This window comes from Vespa velutina, chromosome 23 (genome assembly GCF_912470025.1).
Source record: "Vespa velutina chromosome 23, iVesVel2.1, whole genome shotgun sequence".
Lineage (NCBI taxonomy): Eukaryota > Metazoa > Arthropoda > Insecta > Hymenoptera > Vespidae > Vespa > Vespa velutina.
The window spans coordinates 1,871,364-1,897,500 of NC_062210.1; the positions used below are offsets into that span (position 1 = coordinate 1,871,364).

Here is a 26,137-nt window from a genome sequence, read left to right on the forward strand (position 1 = left end):
CTTTCGTCTTCTTCTTCGTCTTCTTCTTCTTCTTCTTCTTCTTCTTCTTCTTCTCTTTCTTCTTATTTTAAAAGTTTCACAGTGAAACGGGTTTTGGGTGAGGTAACGATTTTCTTCGATCCATGGATACACTTTGTTTTCTCAGAATGCAGTCGGACCGGCTAAAAGTTTCAAACTAGTTCGTTGTAAAGTTTCCGGCTGGGATAACGATCGACTCCAAGAGCCAAGGTTCTCTTTTATTAGAGGATCTCACAGTGGACGTAAAGTAGCACGCTCGCGAACTCCAATCGGACGGAAATCATGAATCTTTCTTATTAACCTAATTCTCTTAAGTTCTCTGACTAGATATGTATTTATATATATATATACATCGGTTATTATCATTACTATTATTATTATTATTATTATTATTATTATTATTTCAATTAAGCCATGATTGTGTTTTCTTCTCTCGAGTCCTGCAAGTCTTTCTAAAAAGATCGCGTGACGCTTAGAAACCTTATAATTTTTCTTGCAATTCATTTAACATTATCCTCTCATTGTAATCTAGAAAGAGAGAGAGAGAGAGAGAGAGAGAGAGAGAGAGATCGATAAGGATAGGGAGAAAGATAAAGAAATAGGATTCAAGTAAGAGGTAAATAAGATGAAAGAAAGTCTGAGAGTATATTTCTCACACTTTCTACGTGCTTTAGACATTTCGAACAAAATCCCGAGAATATAAGTTCCGTGTTAGCTCGTCCGATAGTCCATTATTTCGCTCTGTCGGGCACGGAGCTGCAAAGGAGCACCGCCATCGCATTTCAAATCAGTACGGATATCCTCGTCTGGAGATGTTCGTTGGACGAACGAGAATCAAAGAGAAAGACCAAGAGAATGATGGTAAAGAGAGTGATTGAGACAGAGAGAGAGAGAGAGAGAGAGAGAGAGAGAGAGAGAGAAGAAGGGAGAGTGAGAGTGAGAGTGAGAGCGAAAGAAAAAGAAAATGATGGAAGAGACAGAAAAAGAGAGAGAGAGAGAGAGACCAAGAGAGGTCCGCGAGTTTGGAATGCCTTGACAAAAAGACCATTATAAATTCCATTAATACCCCTTTCTCCCACCCCTCTCTTGTGCATTCGAACGCTCCGGACTTTAATTATCCCGAGGGGACAGTCCGTCGACTTTCCATCCATCGCACCGAGTAAAGCGAAATGGAACGTTGAATTAAATAAGACTGGGTAAAGCGATTCTGAAGAATTCAAAAGTCTTCGGTCCTCTTTTTATTTTATTTTGTATTTATCTAATTTTTTTATTCTTTTTTTCTTCTTCTTCTTCTTCTTCTTTTTTGGAATTTTTTTTCTCTTTTTTTTTTTTTTTTTTTTTTTTTTTTTTTTTTGTTTCTTTTTATCGACCATCAAACAATTTTCCATTGAAGTCGGAGAATATTCAAATTTTCATCCTTTTTAACATCTAAATCTTATTATCTTTTATTAAATTGTTGTCACTCATGAAATGTTCCCTAATCAAATTATCACTAATATATATCCTTTAACCTCGCACGATATATTAGAAATATTTATCTTATATATGTCGATTTAACTACAAATTGGACGTAAAAAGGGGATTGATCCTTAAATAATTTATCCCTTTCAAGCTATTACTGTCGAAGGTTAATGGTTGTTAGGATATCGCATGCGAAATCGATTGATGGACAAGATTAGCAGAAGATAAGAGATAGGTATTGTTGGTGGTAAACGGAAGTTAGTTGGTGTGAGAACGGAAGGAAATAGAGAGGAAGTTTCAACGATGACCGAAATAAACGGACACGCCGATAAAATTACTATCATCTCTCTCTCTCTCTCTCTCTCTCTCTCTCTCTCTCTTTCAGACTCCTATAAAAGAGGAGCAATTTCGGGATCGTGTGTTTTTCTACGCTGAGACGGTGTAGATGCTTTCATTTATCACTCTCCTCTTCTCGAGACGCAGAGAGAGAGAGAGAGAGAGAGAGAGGGGTGGAGGGAGGAAGAGGGTTGGGGAGAGAGAAAGATATGGTGGCAGCTGAAAGGTTGTGGAATTCTTTTTCGTCGTACGTGAGAACGTGTGAATGAATGTTCGCAAGTACTTGTTAGTAGTATATATGTGTTTATAAGAGAGGAAGTAAGAGGGAGAGAGAGAGAAAGAGAGAGAGAGAAAACGAGAGATAGGAAGAGAGATAGATAGATCGACCGACAGATAGATAAAGAACTTTATTAGGTACTCCAGACTAACGTAATCGTTATGAGCTATGAAAAATATGATTGATTATGATGGAAAGATGAATCGAGTCAAGCGAAGAACACTATGTATGTGTTAACTTATCTGAAATAAGATATGCGATCCTTGTTATAAGTTGATATTATTTCGTTGTTATAATGAATGATAAAGTTTAATATTAAAATGAATTATAGAAAGAAAAAGAGAGAGAGAGAGAGAGAGAGTAATAAGAAAAAAATGAAAGAGATTTTGATTTATTTTAGATGTTCTTCGAAGAATTTAATTCAAATCCAACATAACATATGTTCTCACGTTGACGAATCTTTTCTAGTTTTTCTTTGACTTCTTCGTAGCTAAAGAAAAAGCTACGAAATAATTTGTGGAAAATCATTGAAAATAGTTAGGTATATATATATATATATATGCATGCCATCACGCATACGTACTGCATGAGTACGAGATTAAACGTTGATTCGTGAATAGATCAATTTTGAAACGATAAGATAAATCGACGTTCCGTAAATTCAAATGATAGTAGAGTAGCAAGGATAGTAGGGAGAGATATAGAAATTATAAAATTAATATGAATATATTAAATACACAATGACAAACGATATTAATGGAGACTTTGTTTTATCATTGAACACGTCGAAATGCGTAAATCGTAAAAGTTTTGTATATTTTATTGAACTACTAATGTAATTAATAAAGAGCCATAATTTTTAATGATAAGAAATTTTTATCATTTACTAAATTTCTTCGTTTGTTCTATTTTGACGTATTAAATATAAGGAAATTGAAAGAAAGTATATTTTTTTATTTATTTAGAAAAAAAAAAAGAATTAATGTTAATACGAAGGATTAATAAAAATTAATAACGTTTGATTTGATGACAATAAGAAACTTTCTGAAAGACGGATTTTAATTACGTTCCCTTTCACGGATCTTATTTAAGTAGGTTCGAATGAATTGAAAGGATGGAATTAGTTACAATAGAAGTCACACGTTCTTGTAGATAAATATTTATTTTTCGAGATGGCAATATATATTGTATAGTTAACCCTCAAGATCCTTAGGGTCCGTTTATCAAAGCAACCTTTCAAGGATCCGCTTTTATCGATAACATCCAATACCAAACAAAGCATTTTCGTTGATTAGTTTCGTTCCTTAGTCGTCGTGAACAATATCTACTAGAGTAGTTTTCTCTTTTCTACCAAGTCAAAGTTTATTGTTATCTATCGAATAAAACAAATCGTTTTAAAAAATAAAATGAATAAGTACTAATAGTTATTTCTTTTCAATTACTCGTTTACCTTTTTGAAGTAACAAAATTCATATTTTCAATGGGATAACGAATGAATCCCGTTCGGTTATACCTTTTATACCACCATTTTTATTACTAAAATACTCCATTCTATCCTCTATTATTGCATCGTCATCCTTACCGTTAAGACCATTATCGTATAGATGTTACTGATGTCCCGCCATATAAAAAACGTGAAGAGTCGAAAGGGGTGATAAAAGGAAAAAGAGAGAGAGAAATAAATAGATTGTTGTACGCTCATAAAAGACAAAAGAAAGAAGAAAAAAAAAAGAGAGAAAAGAAAATACGAAACCGAGTCGATTATTTTGAAATTCAATGAATTCGAAAGTATTATTATATTCGAAATAATGATACGTCACGGGAATTCGTACGATTATATATTGAAAAAAAGAAAAAAGGAAAAAAGAAAAATTATTAAAAAATTTTGTTCATACACATGAAATCGATTAATTCGAAAATATCGAGGATCACTTCGTGATTAAACGTTAATAATACCTATATGATTATTCTACTTGGAATGTAAATTAAAATTGTTTCGTATTGAAAGATAAGAAGATAAGAGAGATGAAAGAAGAAAAAAAATAAAGAAATATTAACTTATTGATCGATAGATCAATAGAATCGTTGCTTTTATCAAAGTAGTACATGAATAGTATCCCTATATAGTACGTATTTCGAGATCCATCAGGAGTGTTCGTTAATCCTATAACGAAAGGTTTCACTTCGGCCCGATGTTCCGCGTCCACGAGAGAAATTCAATTTCTACTGTCCCCATACGGAGGATAGGAGGTTGCCCTGACCCGAATACGTGACCTAATACATCCGAACGGACTTACAATGTGCTCCACCTATTTTCCTTCTTTTCTTTTCTTTTCTTTCTTTCTTTTCGATCGAGTTTTACCAAAGCGGGCACGCAACTTTTTTAGAAAATTTATTTCACGTTAAAACTTCTTTCCCATAGTAATCGATGATAGTTAATAAATCCTTCTTCGTTATATATCGTCTATGTTAGAGAGTATCGATACAAAGGGAAGAGAGAGAGAGAGAGAGAGAGAGAGAGAGAGAGAGAAAGAAAGAAAGAGAAGGAGATAGGATTTTATCGAACAATATCCGAATGTTTAGACGAGATAGAGAAAGAGAAAGAGAGATAGAGAGATAGAGAGATAGAGAGAAAGAGAGAGAGAGAACGACCTTTTACGCTGAATTTCAGAATTACCGACCCTTTTTCATTCAACTGCGATAAAGTCTGAGAAATTTATTGAAACGACACCGCGACGCATCGGCCTGTCCGATGTGTACGCGTCGTGATCGATAGAAATACCAGTGATGCTATATTTTTCTCTTCGATACCTTGACTACGCTGGTATTGAGATCGTTACGGGTACCATATTTTTGCAGATTCATCGTGGGACGTCGATCGTTTTTCTCTGAAATCACGGATGCGATTTTCTAGTCGGACTGAAAAAAAAAAAAAAAAAAAAAAAAAAAAGGAAAGAAAGAAAGAAAAAAGGAAAAAAGAAAAAAAAAGAAAGGAAGAGAAAAAGAATCTTTTCGATCTCACAAGATTCGATATTTCCCAATATTATTTTCGATTAGGATGTAGGAAGGAAAAAAAAAAAAAAAGAAAATAATGTGGATAAATGAGGAACACTTTGAGTTTTAATTTTATTAACTTTAATCGTATTAATTCTAATATTATTATATTTAACGATTGAAATAAGAAGAATGATATAAAACTAATGCATGTATGATCATTTAAATAACGTTAAATCATTATGTTTAAATATTTCCGTTCTTTTACTTCTTTAACTTCTTCCTTAATATTATTACGGTTGTTAATATCCATGACCGTGTTTATGACCATGACCACCATAAGTACCACCTTCGTGATTATTGCCATCAGTATTGTGAACATGAGCGAAAAATCCTCCATGAGGATCGGAATGATACTTAACGATTCTTGTATTACCACCTGGTTCTTTGATCGTATATTCCCCGATTACATCCTTGTCTATGTTAAATATAAAAAATATATTTTAATGGAACTTGCCGTTAGAATAATATTAGATAATTGAACGTTTAGAAATGATTACCGTCTCTGTGCTCTTTCTGTCCATGATAATCCGCAGTATGATGATCCTTAATGCCATAAGAGAATTCATATTTCGGATGAGCAACATAATCTATGTGATGGCCGTGTTTACCATGAGAGATAATTTCATGATGAGGACCTTTTACGGGTCCGTGGAAATGTGCGAAACTATGTGCGTGTCCGGGAAAAGCATTGCTGATCTCAACAAAGCCAAGAATGCCAACAACTATAACGAACTATTAACGAAGATTGTTAAGTTATGTTTAAGCGTTAACGTTAAATTTGACGAAATTGTTGTTACTTGAAAATTTGGAAAATTATTATTAAGTTTCAACTTGTCAAACTTAAATATTAATCATTAATATATATTAGATTAGTATATACCTTTGATTAGAAGTTTGTACAAAGTTGTGGAAAAACTCTCTAAAACTCGGATTATTTTTTTCTTTCTTTTCCTTTTTTCTTTTTTTCTTTTTTTTTTTTTATTCTATAAAGTCTTAAATAATAAATAAATGATAAATGTCATTTCAATTTCAATTTTGTACGGTAAATAAGGCAGTAACTTGAATTGATAAATCTATTTAAATGTACAAATGGACTCGTTAAACGTCATCGAGGAATAATAATTCGTTAAGACGAAATTATTCGAATACGAACCTTGAAGGCCATGTTGATTACCGATGTCGAGTAGGTTCCTAAACGTTGAATGATACGTTCGCCGATAATTCTGAGACTTTATATACCGTGTCCTGTCACCCGAGAGTTTCGACATTACGTCGCTATTTAACTATGACGATAGGACGATATATACACAATAATAGTATTGACCATTGGTGTTATAACATCGAGGTGGGAACGAAGAAGAAAAGAAAAAGAAAAAGAAAAAGAAAAAGAAGAGAAAAGAAAAAAGAAACGAGATCATGATGCAGTCTACTTTCCTATGCATCAACCCATTGCATTTCATTTATGGAAGAACATAATCGATTTTGTTTATATGACCGGGCCAAATGGAATTTCAATTTGTGCCTTTCGATCGATACTCTCTTCTTATAAGCTCGGACCCAAGACTTCTTATTCTTCTATCGTAGCTCGTATAAAAACCACCGTGAATATTGAGCCAAATAATGAAACTTTAGAAAGAGGAGATCATGATCAAATCATCATTTAAAAACATGATATAATGATCTTTACCTTAGAATATCGTCGTATCGTTTCTCTTTCGATGTCAGAGAGAGAGAGGGAAGAGAGAGAGAGAAAAAATAAAAAGAGAAAAAAACAGAAAGAAAAAAATATAACGAAGAAATTGTTGCATGAGATTCAGAAAGGACGATCGAAAAAAAAAAACAAAAGAAAAAAAGAAGAAGAAGAAGAAGAAGAAGGAGAAGAAGAAGACAATTAAATCCTATTGTGCGTGTGCGTGTATGTGTGTATCTATAAAATTCAAAAATTCCGAGATAAAAAATGCATCCTATTATGTGGCTGTTAACTCCGTTAACATTTCAGAGAGAAAATGAGTTAAGATGTTTTAGGGTAGTATCCTTCCTTCATTTTTTATCATTTACATCGAATATTTAACAACGTCAGTAATGAATAACAACAACAATAATAACAACAACTACAACGATAAGGGCAATGACTATGGCTACGGCTATTGTTACGGCTATGATTCTATTTACTTAACAATGTTGAACTTTTATTTTATTAATAAACCTTTCCTTCCCTCGTGTCATATTCATTTGATTAGTTTGCTGAATATCGCTTATTCTCCCATAGGAACATTCTTTTTTAATAATTCAATGGTTTCTAACTTCTATTAAGATCGACTGAAAACTATGTGCATACAAGTAAAGTAAGCACTCGAAGAAAGTTCGGCATAATGTAACCACTTAATCTATGCAAGTTGGATCGATATTACCGATAATTAATTTTAATCGAGAAACTTCTCCTCCCTGTAACTGAATTCTAGTCCGATATATGTATATATATATATATATATGTGTGTGGGTGTGTATGCGTCAAGGCGTAAAGTATCTTTTAAAAAAATTAAAAAACTTTGGATATTACGATCAGTCGTTTACAAGCGACACATTTCACCTTAATTTTCTCTGGTACGTAGAGAAACGTATAAATATATACAAGTTCGAACGATATAATCAACGAACGCGTAAATTTTCCGATTTACTAAGTGCACTCTACTAGAGTGCATTTATCTATACTGCCAAAATTCAATATATTCCTTCCTTCCGAATTCTCTAATGCAGATAGAACTATAAGTCATGATCAACTTGGTAAACTTGAGAGATTAAATAGATTGAAATGGAATCTCAAAATTTTCTTTGAGAAAATCTCGAATATATCTTTAACGTTCTATTCGTATCCATTCGTTTACTTTGCTTTACAGTCAACGACCTTATCGATCCGAAGAGTGCGTGGGTGTTACGTAACTCAGCTTCCATTCGCAAAATCGTAAAATCGTAAAATCGTATGCGGTTGACGGTACGAGCAAGATTCTTTTTATTAGAAAAAGAGAGAGAGAGAGAGAGAGAGAGAGAACGGTAGAGTAGCTATAGAAGGATGCTGCAAATGCTAGGAATAAGAAGAAGACGAAGTAGCAAGTCTCTCAAGCAGAGACAATTTCATCACGCTCGACGATGCGCGAGAAATGCAACGAACGCCGTGGCACATCGTGATTCTCGTTGCATCGACGTACGACGGGTTGCCGTTCTCGATCGTTACCCCTTTTCTCACTTTTATTCTATTTTTCGAGAAGTAACCAACTCGATCTGTGATCCGACTAATACGATTCTGCTCCACTTCCATTTTTCTATTTCGTGATTCGTCGTTGGTTGATATTAATTCTTCTTCTTCCTCCACTTCGTCTTCCTTCGTTTTCTTTTTTTTTTTTCTTTTTTTTTTTCTTTTTCTTTTTTTTTTTTCTTTCTCTTTTTTTTTTTTTTTTTTTTTTTTTTTTTTTTTTTTTTCTTTTTTAATTCCACTCGAGGATCATCCTAGACTAGGGCTTAACTCGATTCCTCTCTCGTTAGACGTTGAATTGCTTTTCCCGGAAGAAGGTACCATCAGAGTTTCGTTGGCTATTTTCATCGAGTTTGTTTTGAGAGATAGTCTTTACCGTAGGACCGAAGTTTGTCGTCCTTATTCAATGGTCCGTTAGTTTTCTAATCCCAATGGTGAGTTTATTTGAGAACGGAAGTTTACTTTCAAAGTTTCTATAGATCAACAATGGCCTTTATTGATTATTTCATTCATCTAAGGGAATACTATTTTTGCATTTGATCAATGATCGATAAGAAAAAGATAGAAAATTTTTTAACTAAACTTTTTAGACGTAACTTTTCCAATTGTTTCGCCAAAAACAATCTGTCGTTTTTAAAATGAGTAATGAACGTGACATGATCCCTTTGCCGACTCTAAAGGATTTTCAAGGAATCATGGAAAAGGTGATCGGTGGAAATGCCTTACTGTTTTATGACAGAGGAAAGACAATCGGACAATTTGTCGCATTTTGTCAGCAAAATATCGGTCGAAAGAAGAGCTTACTTCATTGGAATTCGGTCTGGTATTCGTTGCACATCGTTCCGGTTGCAACGTGAGTAGCCAACAGATCGCAACGTTTCCTACCGAGAAAGGAAAGACGAATGATCTTCGGATTCGTCTACGGAGGAAGATAAATCGTACAAAGAAATCTCTAAATTTAAAAAGAGAGAGATAGAGAGAGAGAGAGAGAGAGAGAGAGAAAAGGAGAGAGATCGTTTTTAACCCATTAATAAATTAAACATCCATGAGATATCATTAAATCAACAAAGACAATTTATTCTGACATTTTAATTTACATGAAAATAATCGATAATTCTTAAGCCATCATTGATTTATCGATGTTTGTGTCCGCCATAAGTACCACCGGAATGATCATTTCCACCATGATTGTGAACTTCAGCAAAGAATCCACCATGAGGATCAGAATGATACTTGACAACCCTAACGTTACCGCCTGGTTCATGTAGTTGATACTCTCCTTCCACTTTTTTTCCTGTTATTGAAATCATATTTTCGTTAAAAAAAAAAAAAAGAAAAAAAAACGATAAAATTTTCGACATTCATGATATTCACGAGACACGATAAATATGTTTAATCGTACGTACCGTCCCTATGCTCGCTCTGATCATGATGATCCTTCGTATGATGATCTACAACTCCATAAGAGAATTTGTATTTTGGATGAGCTCTGTAATCATGATAATGATCACCATGCTTGTCCTTCCACGTTATCTCCTCGTGATGGCCCACTACCGGTCCGATAAAATGTTGATAAGAATGGGCATGACCATGGGAACCGCCATGATCACCTTCCTTATCCCCATCGTCTGTTTGTCATTTCATATAAATATTACATATAATTGATTGAAAATCATATTACAATTTTTCTTTGTCTCTCTCTCTCTCTCTCTCTCTTTTTTTTTTTTTTATTCTTGATCGTACCATCATGATGAATCTTCGGAACAGCCGTGACTACCGCAAATAAAAGGAACAAGCACAGCAGTGACATCTGCAAATATGAGAAAAAGAAAAAAAGGAAAAAAAGAAAGGAAAAAATAACAATGAACGATATTAAAAAAAAAGAAATATCGTGTTGAACTTATATATATATATATATATATATGTTTACATATAAGAAAAACAGAAAAAGAAAAAAGAAAGAAAGAAAGAAAAAAAGGAAAAGAAAAAAGAAGACAAAAAGAAAAAAAGGGAAAGAAAAAAGAAAAAAATCACAGCTAACAGGGAAGAAAATTTTGCGACGGGTCTCTTGCTCCGTCTTCTAGAAATTAATTTTCATCAGGGACAAGTCCGAGCTATTAGATATCGCGATATAATATGTAACAGAAAATTGCAAAGGATCTGGCGATAGCGGCTATGGGGAATACAATGGGGGACGCGTCGACGACATAGTAGTAGTAGTAGTAGTAGTAGTAGTAGTAGTCGCCATTATTCTTTCGCACGAATACGCGGCCACCGCGGAACGAAGTTGCGGAGACGCTTTTACAACGCACATAAAGACCTCTAAAACACTCTGAGCTCGTACTTTACGGTCACGACTCCGCGTAATACTTTGTTCAACGTTGGTACTCACGATTTGTTCTATGGAAAAGGGAGAATTGGGAGGGCGGGGGAGTGGATAAGGAAAGATGGTAGAAGGAAAGAGAGAAAAAGAAAAAGGTTGGAAGAAGGGAAGTAAGAGTAAGTAAGTAAGTAAAGAAGGAAGGGTGAAGAGGAAATTTCGAAAGAGAATTGGGATAGAAGGACGAAAGGGAATAAGGACGATCCAGTACCGTCGTCTTTTCATCGACGAAAAGAATTTCGTCGAAGAGTAACTCTTGAAATCGAGATCGGTTCGTAGACATTAAGCTCGACCTCATCTCCTTGATTTCCTTCTTCTCCATTTTCGCATACAGAATTTTTACCCTTCTTCGGATTATATTCTACCGCAAACTTGTCCTTACCTAATCTAGGACGAATCGCTTGTAGAATATTAATACGAATTCTTCGTAGTTTCTTTTTCTCTCTCTCTCTCTCTCTCTCTCTCTCTCTATCTCTTTCTTTTTTTTTTTCTTTTATCGAGACAGTAGATATAAGAGAACTTCTTTATGGGATTCAATTTTTTTTTTTTTTCTTTTCCCTTCTCTCGCTATCGCACGGTTGTCTTTGATTGATCTCAGTCGACGAAGTAAAATAACTTTTTGTTTATTTTATTTCAATCGAATATCGCAAATTTTTATATAAAATTTTATTTTGCGAAATGATGTCTTTTCGTTTTTTTTTTTTTTTTTTTTTTTTTTTTTTTTTTTTCTTCTTGAAATAAATTTCAAACAATCTCATTCATCGTACACGATGTATTTTGTGTTTTTATTTAAAACTATCTCACGTTTTGATTTTTAAAACGTACCTTCAGTTCGGCAAAGTCCATGAGTAAACTTCACCAAGGAAAATCGACGATGAACTGTTTCTCCAGAAGGAGAAGCGTGTTCGTTTTATAGCGACCCGAACTGACTGTTCCACTATAAACCACTAATTCGTTTGTTATACCCTGTGATCGGTTTCGGTAGTGCACACACAAGTAAGAAGAGGCGGGCCTGGTCTCTCTCGTACTAGTCGTTCGAATGATACTAATTCCACTAAAAGCACCGTTACGATCTCAATTTTCGTCACCGCCAGACACGAGCTGGTATATAACGCGGCTTCATTTATAAAGAAAATTCCGAACCTTTTTACTCTTCTTTTTTTTCTTCTCTTTTTTTTCCTTTTTTTTCTCTTTTTTTCATTTTTTCTTTTTTTTTTTTTTTTTTTTTTTTTTTTTTTTTTTTTTTTTTACGATACGCTCCATAGGGCACCTAAAAGAGAAGAGTAAACGTACAGTTTATTACACTTGTTTTAATCAGCGAATCGATCGATCGTTTTATATCTCGTAAGAAAAATAATGAAACAAGAAACGAGAACGAATTTACATGTAATATTAATCTAGGTCGTAATGTCGTCTCTCGATCTAAATGATAGGATAAATCGATCGTCCCTTACTTATTTTTCATAATATTATTTATATTTTCACGTTCATCGTGAAACAACGGAGATGGGGAATTTCATTTTTCTAGAATTCGTGCCAACTGTTCGTTCTCGAAAACAGGAAACAAATCAATGTGTTTACATCCTGTCTCGACTCGTCGACTCATCATTCTGTCTCTCTCTCTCTCTCTCTCTCTCTCTCTCTATCTATCTCTATCCATCTATCTATCTATCTTTTTCTTTTCCTATCGATAAAAGATCATAACGTTAAAAATATTCAACGAGTTATAGGTGATGGACTTGTCGATACTTTTTCATTTGAAAAATCTGTCAGAGAATCCGATATAGCTATCTGATTATAACTCTGTAGTTTATCGTATGACTTTTATGACACTCGTTTCCAACTTCAAAAATTATTCAAATCTAAAGGGACTATATATATATATATATATATATATATATATATATATATATATACAGTGCTCTTTATATTTGTTATACTCTATCGGACGAAATTCGATGATACATGTTAACGCCATAATATTAACGATGCGGAAACTGGCCTTTGTCATGAATAAAGCGAGATATAGTTAACGATTACTTTTTAAATCGTTTTGCCCTTTTTTATTTTTTTTTTTTTTTTATTTATTTATTTGTTTGTTTTTCTTTTTTCTTCTTTTTTTTGGGGGGGGGGAGGGGAGACTTTTTTTTTGTTTTCCTTTTATTTCCTCGCAATCGTTTTAATCGTAATAATTATTGAAACGTATCATCTCGTCTGTTTCGACGTGCATATATTTCATTCGACCACGTGCACGATTTTATATTGTCATGATTTATTTCACTTTTTTACATTATTTTTTCTTTTTTTTTTTTTTTTTTTACTTTTTCCTTTCTTTCCTTCTTTCTTTTTCATTATAATCGATACATTCATTTGATTATTTCGAAAGATAAATAAGTCAGGTTATATAAATTACATGTATATAATTATATAGAGAAAAAAAAAAGACGATGTTACTAATGGGAAAGAGAAAAGATGTTATATAGATTTTCATTTTCGTTCTCTTTTTATTATTGTTACATGTACCAGAAAAGAGAATAAAATAAAACAAAAGTCAAGAGTTCTCACGTTACGAGAGCATTATGAACGTTCTTGTCACTCTTATTTCGTTAAAAGTGACATAATCCTGTCGTGTTGCGCACTATCGTCCGATTTTTATCCAGATTTTCTTATTTCAACGATAGCGAAAGTTTTAAACGAAACTCTTTTGTTTTTTTTTACTTCCTTTTACTATTTGTCAAGTGTATTTACTTATATTTTTCTATAATCATCGACAGTCCGTAAAACTATTTCCCGATAATTACGACATGAGACTTCGATAAATAGACGAGTAAAATAAACAAAGGAACACTTTAACAAACTATCTGTGTATATGTGTGCGGGCGCGCGCGCGCGCGTGTGTGTGTGTGTGTGTGTGTGCGTGTTACTTTTAAATATTGCAAACACGTGTCTAGTGTAGATTTCACCGTATAGTAACGTCTGCGTGAAGAATATGTGGTAAAGAAAAATTGTAGAAACGTGACAGGAGAGTAAAGAAGTTATAAAAATAACAGAGAGAAAGAAAGAAAGAGAGAGAGAGAGAGGGAGAGAGAGGGAGGGGGGAACTACTTTCTATGCTAGACATTTTTATTCTAAATTGTTTACAAAACTGTACAAATCGTTATTTAACTAGTTAGTACTACAAAATTTACAGTCTATCACTTTCACCTCTCTATGAGAGAAAGAAATAAGATAGATAGATCTTATATAAATAAAAACTTTTCTTTCTTATTATAATTAATATTTATCGACAGAACAATTTGGTCTTCAAGCTCATATCGTACGAACTTAATGGACAGGGTGTCGTTAAGGCAGGTATTAGAGAGTTTTGAACCGAGTAATTTGATAAAGGTGCGATCCACGTTCCCTCGGAGGACGTAACACCGGATTCGACGTCGACTCTGTTAAAGAGGAAGATAAATAATAAAATTAAAAATTAAAACAAAAGTAATGAGGAAGAGAAAGAAGGAGAAAAATAAGGGAACATTATCTCGTTAATATCCTGACATGAAATGAAATAAAAATTAGAGCAAAAATCTTTCCTATATAGATTATTATTATTATTATTATTATTATTATTATTATTATTATCAACATCAGCATTATCATCATCATCATCATCATTATTATTATTATTATTATTATTATTATTATCATTATTATTATGATTTTCTTTTTGGAAAAATTCATATACTCGATATATGCATATATCTATATATGTAATACTTGAGAAAGACTCACGTCTTGAGAACAGGCGATGCATAAAGGACGAGGGGATTCACGGGTGGTGGTTTGAGAAGCACGACGTCAACACCCGAAGAATGTAATTCGCTCTTTAATGCCGTAGCAGCCCCTTCCACGGCTTTACGAGAAGCAGTGAATGCCACCAGCCCTGTTCCAGCTTTGCTAGCGTAGCTCGTCTCAGAATCACCCAGGAGAACGATGCGACCTTGCAAGTAAATATTCATTATGTTAATATGTCATGCGCAACGAATAACCTATATCTACGTACATACATATATATATATATGCATGTATATATGTATGTATGTATGTATGTATGTATAGATATATAGATCGTTGTTATTCTTCCTTCGTTTTAGTTGAACGAGTAAACAAGAATCATAAATAAGAATATCGTGCAAATGAGAAAAAGAGAAAAGAATGGGAGAGATAGAGATAGAGAGAGAGAGAGGAGAGGGGGAGAGAGAGAGGGAGAGAGAAAGAAAGAATAATTGTAGTATTGAGAACATGAATGAAAAAAGATAGCTTATACACATGGCTTGATATTAAAAGTTCATGCCTAGTAAGTAGGATAAAACTGTAATAACCTCTTTTAACGCGTAGAAGAGGGATAAACACTCTGGCCGTTCTAAGGGGTGCCACCAGATTGTGTCGCAGCATAGATTCCCACGCTGAACTGGTTTGCTTTTCTATAGAACCTGGTAACGCTAAACCGCCTGTGTGTATCACCGCCCAAAGACCTGGATCATAGAAGATTTAAAGCATTAATAAACTTAAAATTGTTTCTTATTCGTAATGGCTTTTTGATGACGGACGAAAGGTATCGATTATTTTAATTTTTCATCAAGGATTCTCTCTTGATTTTTCTATTTTGTTGTTTTTTTTTTTTCCTATTTTTTTTCTTCTTTTTTTTTTCTTAGTCGATTAAAGTACCGAGAGAGAGAGAGAGAGAGAGAGAGAAAGAGAAACGAAATAGTACTCGGTGATTCAGTCGACAGACGCGCGTTTCGACTTCGTTAGTTCCTCATTTTCTTTACCTCTTTTTTTTTTTCCCTTCCCCTTTTATTATTTCTACTGCGAACTTCAGGTCGTTCGACTAACGAGGTACTCCTTCTAAGCACGGAATCGAAAAAAAAAGAGAGAGAGAAAAAGAGAGAGAGAAACGCTTTTTTATAAATAGTTTTATAATTAAGCAGATCAAACGAAATGTTCATTTATGAATTACAAATTAGTTAATAAGACGTGTATTCTTTTCTCAACCTAAATAATAATACATATAATACACGTCCAATTTCTTCTACGAGCATCATTATAAATTTTATCTTAATTAGGCTTTTTTTTTTATAAATGATTCGTCACGGTATAATTTATCTTTTTGATTAAATAATTTCTAAAAGTAACTATGATTCATTTAAAAAGGATGAAGTAAATTATATATATATATATATATTTTTTTTTTTTTTATTTTTTTCAGATTCAATTGAACTTTAAGAAAGAACAAAAAAAAAAAAAGAAAAAAGAAGAAAAAGAGAAAAGAAGAGAAAAAGATTGGAAAACAAATTATTCAATGATTAATTGTAAAAAAAAAAAAAAAGATAATATTAAATCAAAACTCAAACGCTTACCATCTTCGCCAGCTGGTAATTTCGCTCTGACTGCGTCCAAAGAAGCATGTAGACTGTCTTCCCTGGTTGGATCCAATTCCAATGGCACGATTTGTCCTCGAATATGAATTTGAATCTTATCGTTACTAATCTCGCTATTGTCCATTTCTTTTTCACGTTCCTGTTCTACCGCCTTTAAAATTTTCATGGATGGTGAATTTTCTATTGGATTTGGTAGACCCGCAAATACCTGAAAATTTTCAAGAATATTTTTATTCGTCAACTTATTTCCCTTAACTTATCATTTATCATAAAATACAAACTCTAATGATAATATTTAAATAGTCAATTATGTAAACTTTTAAACAGAACGATATTAAAAGTTTTCATAAAAATAAATATTTCTCATTCCGATCTCATCTCTATCATCAAGATGCGAAAACTAAAGTTCGTACTAATTCGAAAGATCTAAATTCTAACGTTCTCACCAAGCTCGAGGACAATTACTTGTAACTTTGGCGACGTTGAACACGAGCGTTAATTATGCTAGAATCGTACGCTCGAGCTTTCTCACCTTGAATTTATCCTCCTTAGTCGTAGGGATAAATTATGAGCAATTCGTGGACTCTTGTTATCGTAAATCAAATTCAATATGGGGGAGTCGAAGTTACACGAAGTATTTCATTGTTAGAAATGGTGTAAGTGTTATATATATATATATATATATATATATATATATATATATATATATATAATATAAAAGAGTGAAATTTATTTACTACGTGAAAGGGTAGAAATAAATCGGTATCATTATTTTGTTTTTCGTGATATGTTGAAGTTAATTTCGAAGGAGGAGTGAGATGGTAACTAATTAAAATATTCACGTACACGAGGATAACGAGAAAATACGTTGATTTAGACAGAATTTGAGATAATTTAATATTAATCAACGTAAAACGATTAATTTCGATGGATTAAAAATCTAATTACGATGAGATGAATATCTTTTTATTTTCGATAAATCCACTTGATATATTTAAAAATTTCCAAATGATATTTACTTTTCTTTTCTTCTTGTTTGTTTGTTTGTTTGTGGTTTTTTTTTTTCCTTTCTAAATCCTTCATTTTTTATTCGAATAAAATTATATCGATACATTTATAAAAAGAGAGAAATAGGAACGAACGAAAATTGAAAACGTTAGAAGAAATCGATAAAACAACATGTATATTCGCAAGGATATATAATACATATACATCTGCCACACAGATTCTAAGTGATAGTTAAAGTTAGGCTATTTTGCATGTATTTTACTTGGAAACTAACATCACTATTCGTGAATGGTCTTTTCTCATTTAGACTCGTTCAACTTCGATCAACTCGCTCGGAGTTCAATTATCCAAGACAATTCTCTAATTATTCAATATATTCCATCGGATGCATATATAATATCTAATAGTTCTCTTCTTTGCTAAGTGATTGAAATTATCTAACATAAGTACGAATAAAAGTTTTCATGAATTTCATATGAAATATTCGTTCAATATATAGATATAATCCAAATCGAATTTTAAAGAGGAGATTTTATGGTTCAACGAAGTATCACAATTTCCACGGTGTGACGTAAGGATAATTTACATTGAACGCACGAGTACACGAGTATTATTACCTTGTAACCGGCTTCAGAGAGTGCAAGGGCAATCTGTAGACCCACGCACGTATCGCAGTTGGTTACGAGTACGTGACGTTTGTTTCGCAACTCGTATTCGTCTCCAGCATTTCTCGATTGTCGCATCAGATAAGCGAGTAGCGCAGCAGCTATAGAGCAAAGGGCTAAAATCTGAAGTGCCAATATGGCGCCGGTTTCGACGTCCATCGCGATCGTATAATCTGTAAAAAGGAAAGAAAAAAGAAAAAGAAAAGAAACGAACGAACAAATGAAAAGACAAAAAAAAAAAGAATAAGAAGAAGAAGAAGAAAAAAGAAATAGAGAAAACAATCGTCTCTTTTGAGAAATCTTGTTTTTTTTTTTTTATAGAAAGTATAGAAGGAACGAAGGGAAAATCCTTCTTGGAGAAATCGAGTTGAGCCGAGACTTGAGCCAAAACGTTGAGTCGATAAGTCGATCCTTGAGTTTCCACGTTGCTGCCACTGCAGTTGCTGTTGATGTTGTCGTTGCCGCCGTTCGTGCGCTTCGACGACTCGAGAAAATGCACCGAAGAATTCGTTTTCTCGTGAAAAGTGAACGGTAGAGCCAGCGAGTCCTTTCTAAAAGCGTATCTTTCTGAGCATAACGAGACTCAGCCGATCGACGACGACGACGACTGTCCAGCAACATTCTCTCGATTCTTTTCTCGATCATTCTTACGTCGCACGGATCGTTCCTTCTTGAGAATATTCTCTTTTGATATGGATACGTCGGAAAAATTGTCAGAAATATAAAGAAATGGGGGAAGATAGAGAGAAAGACAGAAAGAATGAGAGAGAGAGAGAGAGAGAGAGAGAGAGAAGACGCGTAAAAATACGGAAGAAAATCACACGGTCGAACGATTTAATAGATTTTCGGATCTTGTTGCCGTTAATGTGCTGAATTGATTAGCCGAAGGACGTTCTCACGGTAAAGGTATAAAAAGGTCTTCGTCCTTTCGTCTTTCACCGGAGGATATATATTCACCATTGAAAATTCGACAGTGGAATTTTGATTCCACGATCGAAAAGTGAGAAAGAGAGCAAGTTGAAATCTCGTCGAGTGATCGACGACCATTTTCTCGATGTATATTCGATCGAGTGCATCTACTTTCAAATCACCCGTCCGTTTCTCGTGTCGATAATTTCATTCTCTTCTTTTGTTGATTTTCGAGGACGAGTGACAAAATAAGAAAAAAAAAAAAAAAAAAAAGAAAAAAGGAAAAAAAAGGAAGGAAAAGGAAAAGAAAGAAAGAAAGAAAGAAAGAGAAGGAAGGAGGTACAAAGAAATGATTGAAAAATGAAAAGAAGGGAAAAAGGAAAATAGAAAGAAAGAAAGAAATAAATAAATAAAAAAGAATCGAACAGATCGATTTTTCCCTGGACATCCTTGAGCCTTTTCTTTATTTTTTTTTTTTTCTTTTTTTTTTTCTTTTCTTTTCTCTTTTTTTTGCTGCGATAACATCGTGAATCGTTTTACCCGGCGAAACGTACCAAATGCATCGGGCGTTGACGTGCCTCGAGATTATCGAATTTGCGGAATATCTTCGGTTTCCGGTACATCGATCACGAGGGATAGGCGACGTGGAAAAGCGAGAAACAATTTTGTTCGATGTCTTCGAAAGGATTGCTCGTTCCGATTAAAAAGAGAATATCTTCTGAAATGTTTTACCAAATAGTTTCGTTCGATCAACCATAAAACGAGATACCTTTTTTAATTTTATAAAAATTTTTACCTATTACTATTAATATCGTCTAATAGTATTATTATTATTATTATTATTATTATTATTATTTTTATTATTAATTAATTAATTAATTAAAATAATAATATCTATTTATCTTTAATCGTATAATATTATATATGTCATTTAAAGAGACAAGACATTTTTTTTTTTCCTATATATTTTTTTTCTATTCTTTTCTTTTTTCTCGTTTTATTTGTTTTCTTTTTTTGTTTTTTTTCTTAGACGTACGACAAAATATCGATTCAAACTCCACGATAATTATTATACTCCGTGTAACGATAATACCATCAATGATGTCGCTTCTTTCAAGATCAATGATTAATAACGCGTCGAGGTAATAGTCCGAGGTATTAGCAAACGGTGTTAATCGACGGTGAGAAATTTAATAGATTATTATCCAACCGTGTACCAATCTCCCTTTCCTACCCCCCTCCCACCCCCATCACTATTCCTACACGCACTGACACATGCAAAAAATGCGATAGTTATTAATATCGATAAGAAGTTGTAATCGATAGATCGAAAGTCTCGGAAATGATCGACGATACGTCGTAAATGAGAACGGGTGGGGTGGGGTCGGTGGGGGGGGGGGAGTGAGAGGGTGGACGAGTCAGGTAAGGTTCTTAGTGAAAGTAAAAAAAAAAAAAAAAAAAAAAAAAAAAAAGAAAGAAAGAAAAAAAAGAGAGAGAAAGAGAAAGAGAAAGAGAAAAATAAAAGTATGGACGACCAGTGAAATTATATTTCTATTGGCGAATCAAATTCACAGTTCGATAGTGTCGTGTCCATTAAGAAAACAAAAAATAAAAAGATAGAGAGAGAGAGAGAGAGAAAGGAAAAAAAATGAAAATAAAAAGAGAAAGAAAAAAGAAAAAGAATTCAAAGAGAGATCATCGTGTAACAAAGGAAATTGGATGTTTAGTTTCATGGATGTTAGCTTTTAACAGGATAATGCGTTTACTACAAATTACTTTTTTGCCTTTTACAGAAAGAAAACTGATACGTATGTATAAAGCGTTACCAAGTATTTAATACGTTTCACTGGATACACTCGTAAACGAGATAGATATCGTCGTGTTACTCGAACTACAAACGAAACCGCGTATGCACCTGCCATCAAACCTCTCTGCGTGGAGAGTTGGACGCATATACGGGCTATGCGCTTCGACGGCCACAGCTAACTTTCTCTGGAATGTTGTTGCATCCAAAAGAAACGAATGCGATGCATGCTCGATCGTCTTCCCGACATCTTCTCCTTTTTTTTCTGCGTTTATTTATTTTTTTCTTTCTTTCTCTCTTTCTTTTTTCACCTTTAACAAATTTCCCTCTCATTTTTACGCATCGTCGATTAACTTTCACTTCCAAAATTTTTTTTATTATCAATTTATATGAATACAATCAACGCGATTAATAATTATTTCATAGATAATTTCGTTTATTCTATATCGATAAATTAAAAACGTTGATTTTATTTGTAAGAAGAAAATCTTTTATAAAGATCAACTTGAATTTTGTTTATATTTAATTTAATTTTATGTTTATATTATTGTTGTTGTTATTATTATTATTATTATTATTATTATTATTATTATTATTATTATTATTATTATTATTATTATTGTTGTTGTTGTTGTTGTTGTTTTCTTTCACGCCTAATATTAGTCGAGCTAGAACGTAAAATATTAGAAGAGATTTCTAATGTGATAATAATTATCTACCTATCTTTAAAATCTCGACTTTATAATCAAGCTCTATGACGAATTACATAATCAACGTAATGAATATTATGTTGTAATTATTAGATATATCGAAAAAGTTCTATTCATTGTATTTAAATACGATTTAATTTTATATAATTCATAGAAGAAAATTTCGATCTAATATATAATTCATATTATAACGAAATTATATTGGAGTAAACTTTTTAACGTAATAATAATAATAATAATAATAATAATAACAATAATATCGTTATTATTAAAATCGTCGGAATTCATTGAAATTATTATTAGAAGAGAAAACAGGAAATAGAAGTATGATAGAACATTTAACATGAAAATAATGTTTCAAGGTAAATGAAAGATAATAAGAAACAATTACGTAATCAAGTGTCTATGTCATCTCTCTAATCTCTGGTAAAGAGGCCACGTGACTAGACAGAAGCAGTAGTATCGTAGTATAGATCGATCATCGAACAATATTATGCGTGTTGTAGGCGTACGGACGAAGTGACTTCCTTTCCTATTCAACGAAGTGCACTTCCAGTTCTCCATGCATACGGAATCGCAAAAGTTTATTCACCCGTGCCAATTTCGAAAGGTATGGGTATATTACGGCAATGAGTTTTAGTAGGCGTTTTGATTCGTTCGAAGTATTCCAGTGAGACGACCTTAGACAACTGTTCGCTTCTCGTTTCTCAAGTTAGATTTCTTCGAATCGAGTTTGAAAGGCAACATTAACGGTTACTCGTTTCCAACAACTTGAACTGTTCTTTAAATATTGTAGAACTAACAGCTGTTAGGCGAATTAATAATTTTTACAATTCATGTATATATATATATATATATATTTTTTTTTTTTCAGAGAAAATAGACGAACGAAAAGCTATTATATAAATATTATAATCAACATAATCCGTTCCTATTTCTAAATTCACAAAATTATTTAAATTTATTATTACGTTTAACTTTGATATTCGTGCATTCGTGCTTTTGTTGAAAACTTGAAAGCATTTTGAATGATTAAGTTTCTCCAGAGGCATGAACATTTTGAAATTCGAAAACGAGAGGCATACATCTTCTCAAAACATCGTTTACGTTAAATTCATTTACCTCTTGAATGTTATATTAAATATTTCAACGTTAATTTAATCGAATGAATTATTACCAAATAAGCTAAGTTATTTTGATCGTTAAATGTCGAAATGAAAATTTATTTCCAATGATATAATGAAAGATAATAAATATTCTGCCGTACAGATTTTCTTAGAAAAATCATTTCTTTTCATTTTCTTTCTTGCTTTGTTTTTTTCTTTTTTCTTTTTCACAACCTCTTCCCCTCAATGTTATTTGCTCTTAGGTGACACGAGAAATAGTTTTTACATAATGCGTCGTCCTTCAATCAGAAGAAACAACGTAATCATTTTGATGCAAAGTAATTCACGATGGTTTGCTATTTTCAATTTCTGATTTTATCTTTTGTTATATCCAGAGACTTTGATATATATATATATATAATTTATGTGTGTGTAAGAAAGAGAGAGAGAGAGAGAGAGTATGTGTATGTGTGTATATATGAAAAAGGAAGAAAGGGAGGAGACTTTACTAAGGGGCAGAATATTTTGAAAATATTCCAAGCACAAGTGGATGAGCGTTCCTTTCACGAATACGTATATTTTATCATTCGTTTTGGTAGATGCTTAGGGAGCACAGAGCAAATGTTATTAAAGAGCATTACCGTCGCAAATATTGAGCGTTGCAGGAGCATCAGCGAGGAAACGAGCGAGTGTAAGCATTTAAATTACATTATGCTGAATTACCTTGGCCGTCCGTACGTATTCTGCCATGAAATTAACGGACTTCTTTTTCAATTCCGTGCTAAGTAAAACCGCGGAAATGCATTCCGAGCTTTAACGGAGTCCGTTGATCAACCACGCGTTTCTTTTTGGCGTCGATTGTAAAAACTGGCCTTTCTAATTCCAAGATACCCTGATGGTATCTGCCTAACTACTTTCGACTTTCCCAAACATAGTATTTCCATTAGATGATAAGATTAATCCCTCTTAGTCTCTCTCTCTCTCTCTCTTTCTCTCCCTGTCTCTCTCTCTTTCTCTCCCTCTCTTTCTCTCTCTCTCGTATTTTTCTCTACTCGTCTCTCGACGATTCAAAAATATGAGAATTTTGGGAAATCTATTATTCTTAAAGATTAATTAGTTAGGATAACACAACGGGAAGTTTCAAATTTCAATTTGAAACACGGAGATAGGCCTCGTAGTTTAAGAAATTAATGCAAATCGCTTGGAATGATAATAAAGTTAATAAAACTACACGGAATTATCATCAGATAAATTTTAATTTCTTAAGAGAAAATAAAATTTGATTTTATGGAATAATATTAATATTAAGATAAAAATGCTAAGGTAAAATTATTTTTAATGGGACAAAGTAGATAGGTTTATCGTAAAAGGAAACAGAAAGAAGGAAAACAGAAAAGGCATAAAGAAAATAAAAACGACGAATTAACGTCAAGTAAATTTCGTATTGCATTAAAGAAATATTCTACGGAAAGAAGAAAGAAAACAAAAAAAAAAAAAAAGAAGAAAAAAATAATTAAATTGCAGAATAAAATACTGAGATAAGTAATAAAATAAATGTCAGAATATCGTGTTGAAAAAAGAAAAAAAAAACAAAAAAAAAAAAAAACAAAAATCACGTATGCGAAGGAAAGAAGTGTGAAAAATATGAGATAACATAATTAATGTATGACGAAAGTATTTATCTAAGATATGTGAAAGAAAAATCGCTTTCGTAGAACGCATGGAATACCTTTTACCTGAACTGATCGATTCGAAGGTCAGACATTTAGACATTGAAGAGGCACGACGTAATCGTTCGAAAGAATCGGGAACGCGTAAAAGAGAGTCGCTGGATTCCGCACAGAACTGTACGGTACCGTTGGCCGTTTCTGACCGCGAGTGACCGAATGTAAAAGGTAAACAGTACCGATAGAAGGTGTGTCGGTGAGAATTATTTACATTTTATAGTTTGACCATTCCAACGTGATGGAATTGGACTTCAATGAAATAGCTTTCACGAGACTTAAAAGAATTTTATCTACTTTTCTTTTTCTTTTTTTCTTTTTCTTGTCTTTTTTTTCTCTTTTCTTTATTTATTTATTTATTTATTTTCTTTCTTGTTTCATTCGCATCAATTATTTGTACATTACTATAGATACATAACTATCTATTATATATATATATATATATATATATATATATATATATATATATGCACTACATACGTGTCACTTTCACGTTTCTTCTCACGCGTGTTTCTCGTTCTCTTAACGAGATAGATAGATAGGAAACTATTCTCAAGAAAGAGACGCTCAAAGTCGCGAAAATTCTTTCAACATGAAAATCGCTCGGGGGAGTTCGACCTACTTGCTCATCGAGACGCGATCTTTATCATTTGAAATCCTTCGTGAAGCGAAGAAAGTTCTATCCGATCGAAAACGACTCTGATCGGAGAAAAGTAGTAGTAATAGTAGTAGTAGTAATAGTAGTAGTAGTCAAGATAAATGAGTTTTAAAAAATCAAGATAGAAAGATAGAAAAAAAAAAGATAGAAAAAGAGATATGTTAGTACAGCAAAAGTGATCTCCGTTCGCTTGAGACATGATTTTATCGAAATTATGCAAGCACGTTTAATCACCGTTTGATCTATCTTCTGTCGAGGTACATTTGGTATTTAAACATTCAAAGAACTGAACCAAGTCGAAGTGGTGACGATATTAGCTAACTTGAAATCGCTTAGAAAGTTTCAAAGAATTCAACCACGTTTCTTTCTAATCTAGAATGCTCGGAGAGACGAAGCGAATGGTTATAACAAAAACGCTTTTCTCCATTAATCTTGAAAACCTAAAAGAAAGAGAGAGAGAGAGAGAAAGAGAGAAAAAAGGAGAGAGAGAGAGGGGGAATCGTTACCAATGGAACTTTAACATGGTTGTAGGGTATTTAAAAACGCATGAATGAACAAAATCAACGTTATTTATAGATCTCTCTTCTATTCGTAATCAAAATGGTAGAAGAATTTTGAGTACTTGAGAGTTCGTAGAAGGTATGCCGACTTGCGTTCATTTGCATGAACGATTCCTTTGTCTCGATTTCTTGCCAAGAAAGCTTCGCCCATTTCCGCTTTGAAACCTTCGATTATACCTACTGACGAAGCGCGACCAAGTATTTACTACGGGAGTACATTCTAGCGGAGGATCTTTTAGATCGATTAATCCTCTCTGTCAAACTTTTTCTCGTATTTAAAGCTTACCGTGAAGAAGCAATGGTATTTACGTTGAAGTGTCGACAAAAATCGTTAAACTTCTTTAAACTCTTCTATATCTATTTTATTTCTGTGGTAAATTTTCTTTCTCTTTTTTCTTTCTTTTCACTTTTTTTCTTTTTCTTATTTCACTTCGTTCATGAGAGAATTTATGAGAGTGAGAGAGAGAGAGAGAGAGAGAGAGAAAGAGAGAGTAATAAATATAGAAAAAACGCAGTTCGTGTTATTAGAAATTTGAAACGCGACAGGGTGATTTTCTCCTACGTTAATTCGTGCTCCAATTAACAAGACAATAACTTTGAATTATTACTATTGAATAATCATGGATGTATCTTAAAATTGTTAGAAAATAAAATTCATTATCGCATAGTAGTGACCCAGGGAAATTAATCTTTTTTTTGATCTCTATTGTTTTTAAACGTGTCGTAAATCAATTGTATGAATCTACATACGTCGCGTTATCACCGTAACGCGTCAGGCATCGTTACAC

The 26,137-nt window shown here is 33.0% G+C and overlaps 3 protein-coding genes across 5 annotated transcripts in view; all 3 read right to left on the reverse strand.

Annotated features, from left to right (window-relative positions):
- Positions 1-5,281: 5,281 nt before the first annotated feature.
- On the reverse strand, positions 5,282-6,453 carry LOC124956685 (cuticle protein 19-like). Its single transcript, XM_047512834.1, has 3 exons — positions 6,303-6,453; positions 5,647-5,881; positions 5,282-5,564 (listed from the first exon to the last, which is right to left on the reverse strand). Exons 1-3 carry the CDS (start codon positions 6,312-6,314, stop codon positions 5,389-5,391), a joined length of 423 nt encoding a protein of 140 aa, XP_047368790.1. The 5' UTR covers positions 6,315-6,453; the 3' UTR covers positions 5,282-5,388.
- A 3,007-nt stretch (positions 6,454-9,460) lies between these two features.
- On the reverse strand, positions 9,461-12,662 carry LOC124956702 (adult-specific cuticular protein ACP-22-like). Its single transcript, XM_047512866.1, has 4 exons — positions 11,605-12,662; positions 10,143-10,209; positions 9,806-10,027; positions 9,461-9,693 (listed from the first exon to the last, which is right to left on the reverse strand). The coding sequence occupies exons 1-4, from the start codon at positions 11,623-11,625 to the stop codon at positions 9,533-9,535; spliced, it is 471 nt and encodes a 156-aa protein (XP_047368822.1). The 5' UTR covers positions 11,626-12,662; the 3' UTR covers positions 9,461-9,532.
- A 617-nt stretch (positions 12,663-13,279) lies between these two features.
- Positions 13,280-26,137, reverse strand: part of LOC124956700 (D-beta-hydroxybutyrate dehydrogenase, mitochondrial) — a 14,097-nt gene continuing 1,239 nt past the window's right edge. For 2 of the 3 annotated variants that reach the window (XM_047512863.1, XM_047512862.1), the window contains 5 exons: positions 17,831-18,051; positions 16,185-16,413; positions 15,147-15,299; positions 14,557-14,764; positions 13,280-14,216 (listed from right to left, as the gene is read on the reverse strand). In XM_047512863.1, the coding sequence (XP_047368819.1) occupies positions 14,060-14,216; positions 14,557-14,764; positions 15,147-15,299; positions 16,185-16,413; positions 17,831-18,037 (954 nt within the window). In that variant the 5' untranslated portion in view covers positions 18,038-18,051 and the 3' untranslated portion in view covers positions 13,280-14,059. The remainder of the gene's footprint in view (positions 14,217-14,556; positions 14,765-15,146; positions 15,300-16,184; positions 16,414-17,830; positions 18,052-26,137) is intronic. The other variant, XM_047512861.1, reaches the window with a different exon arrangement.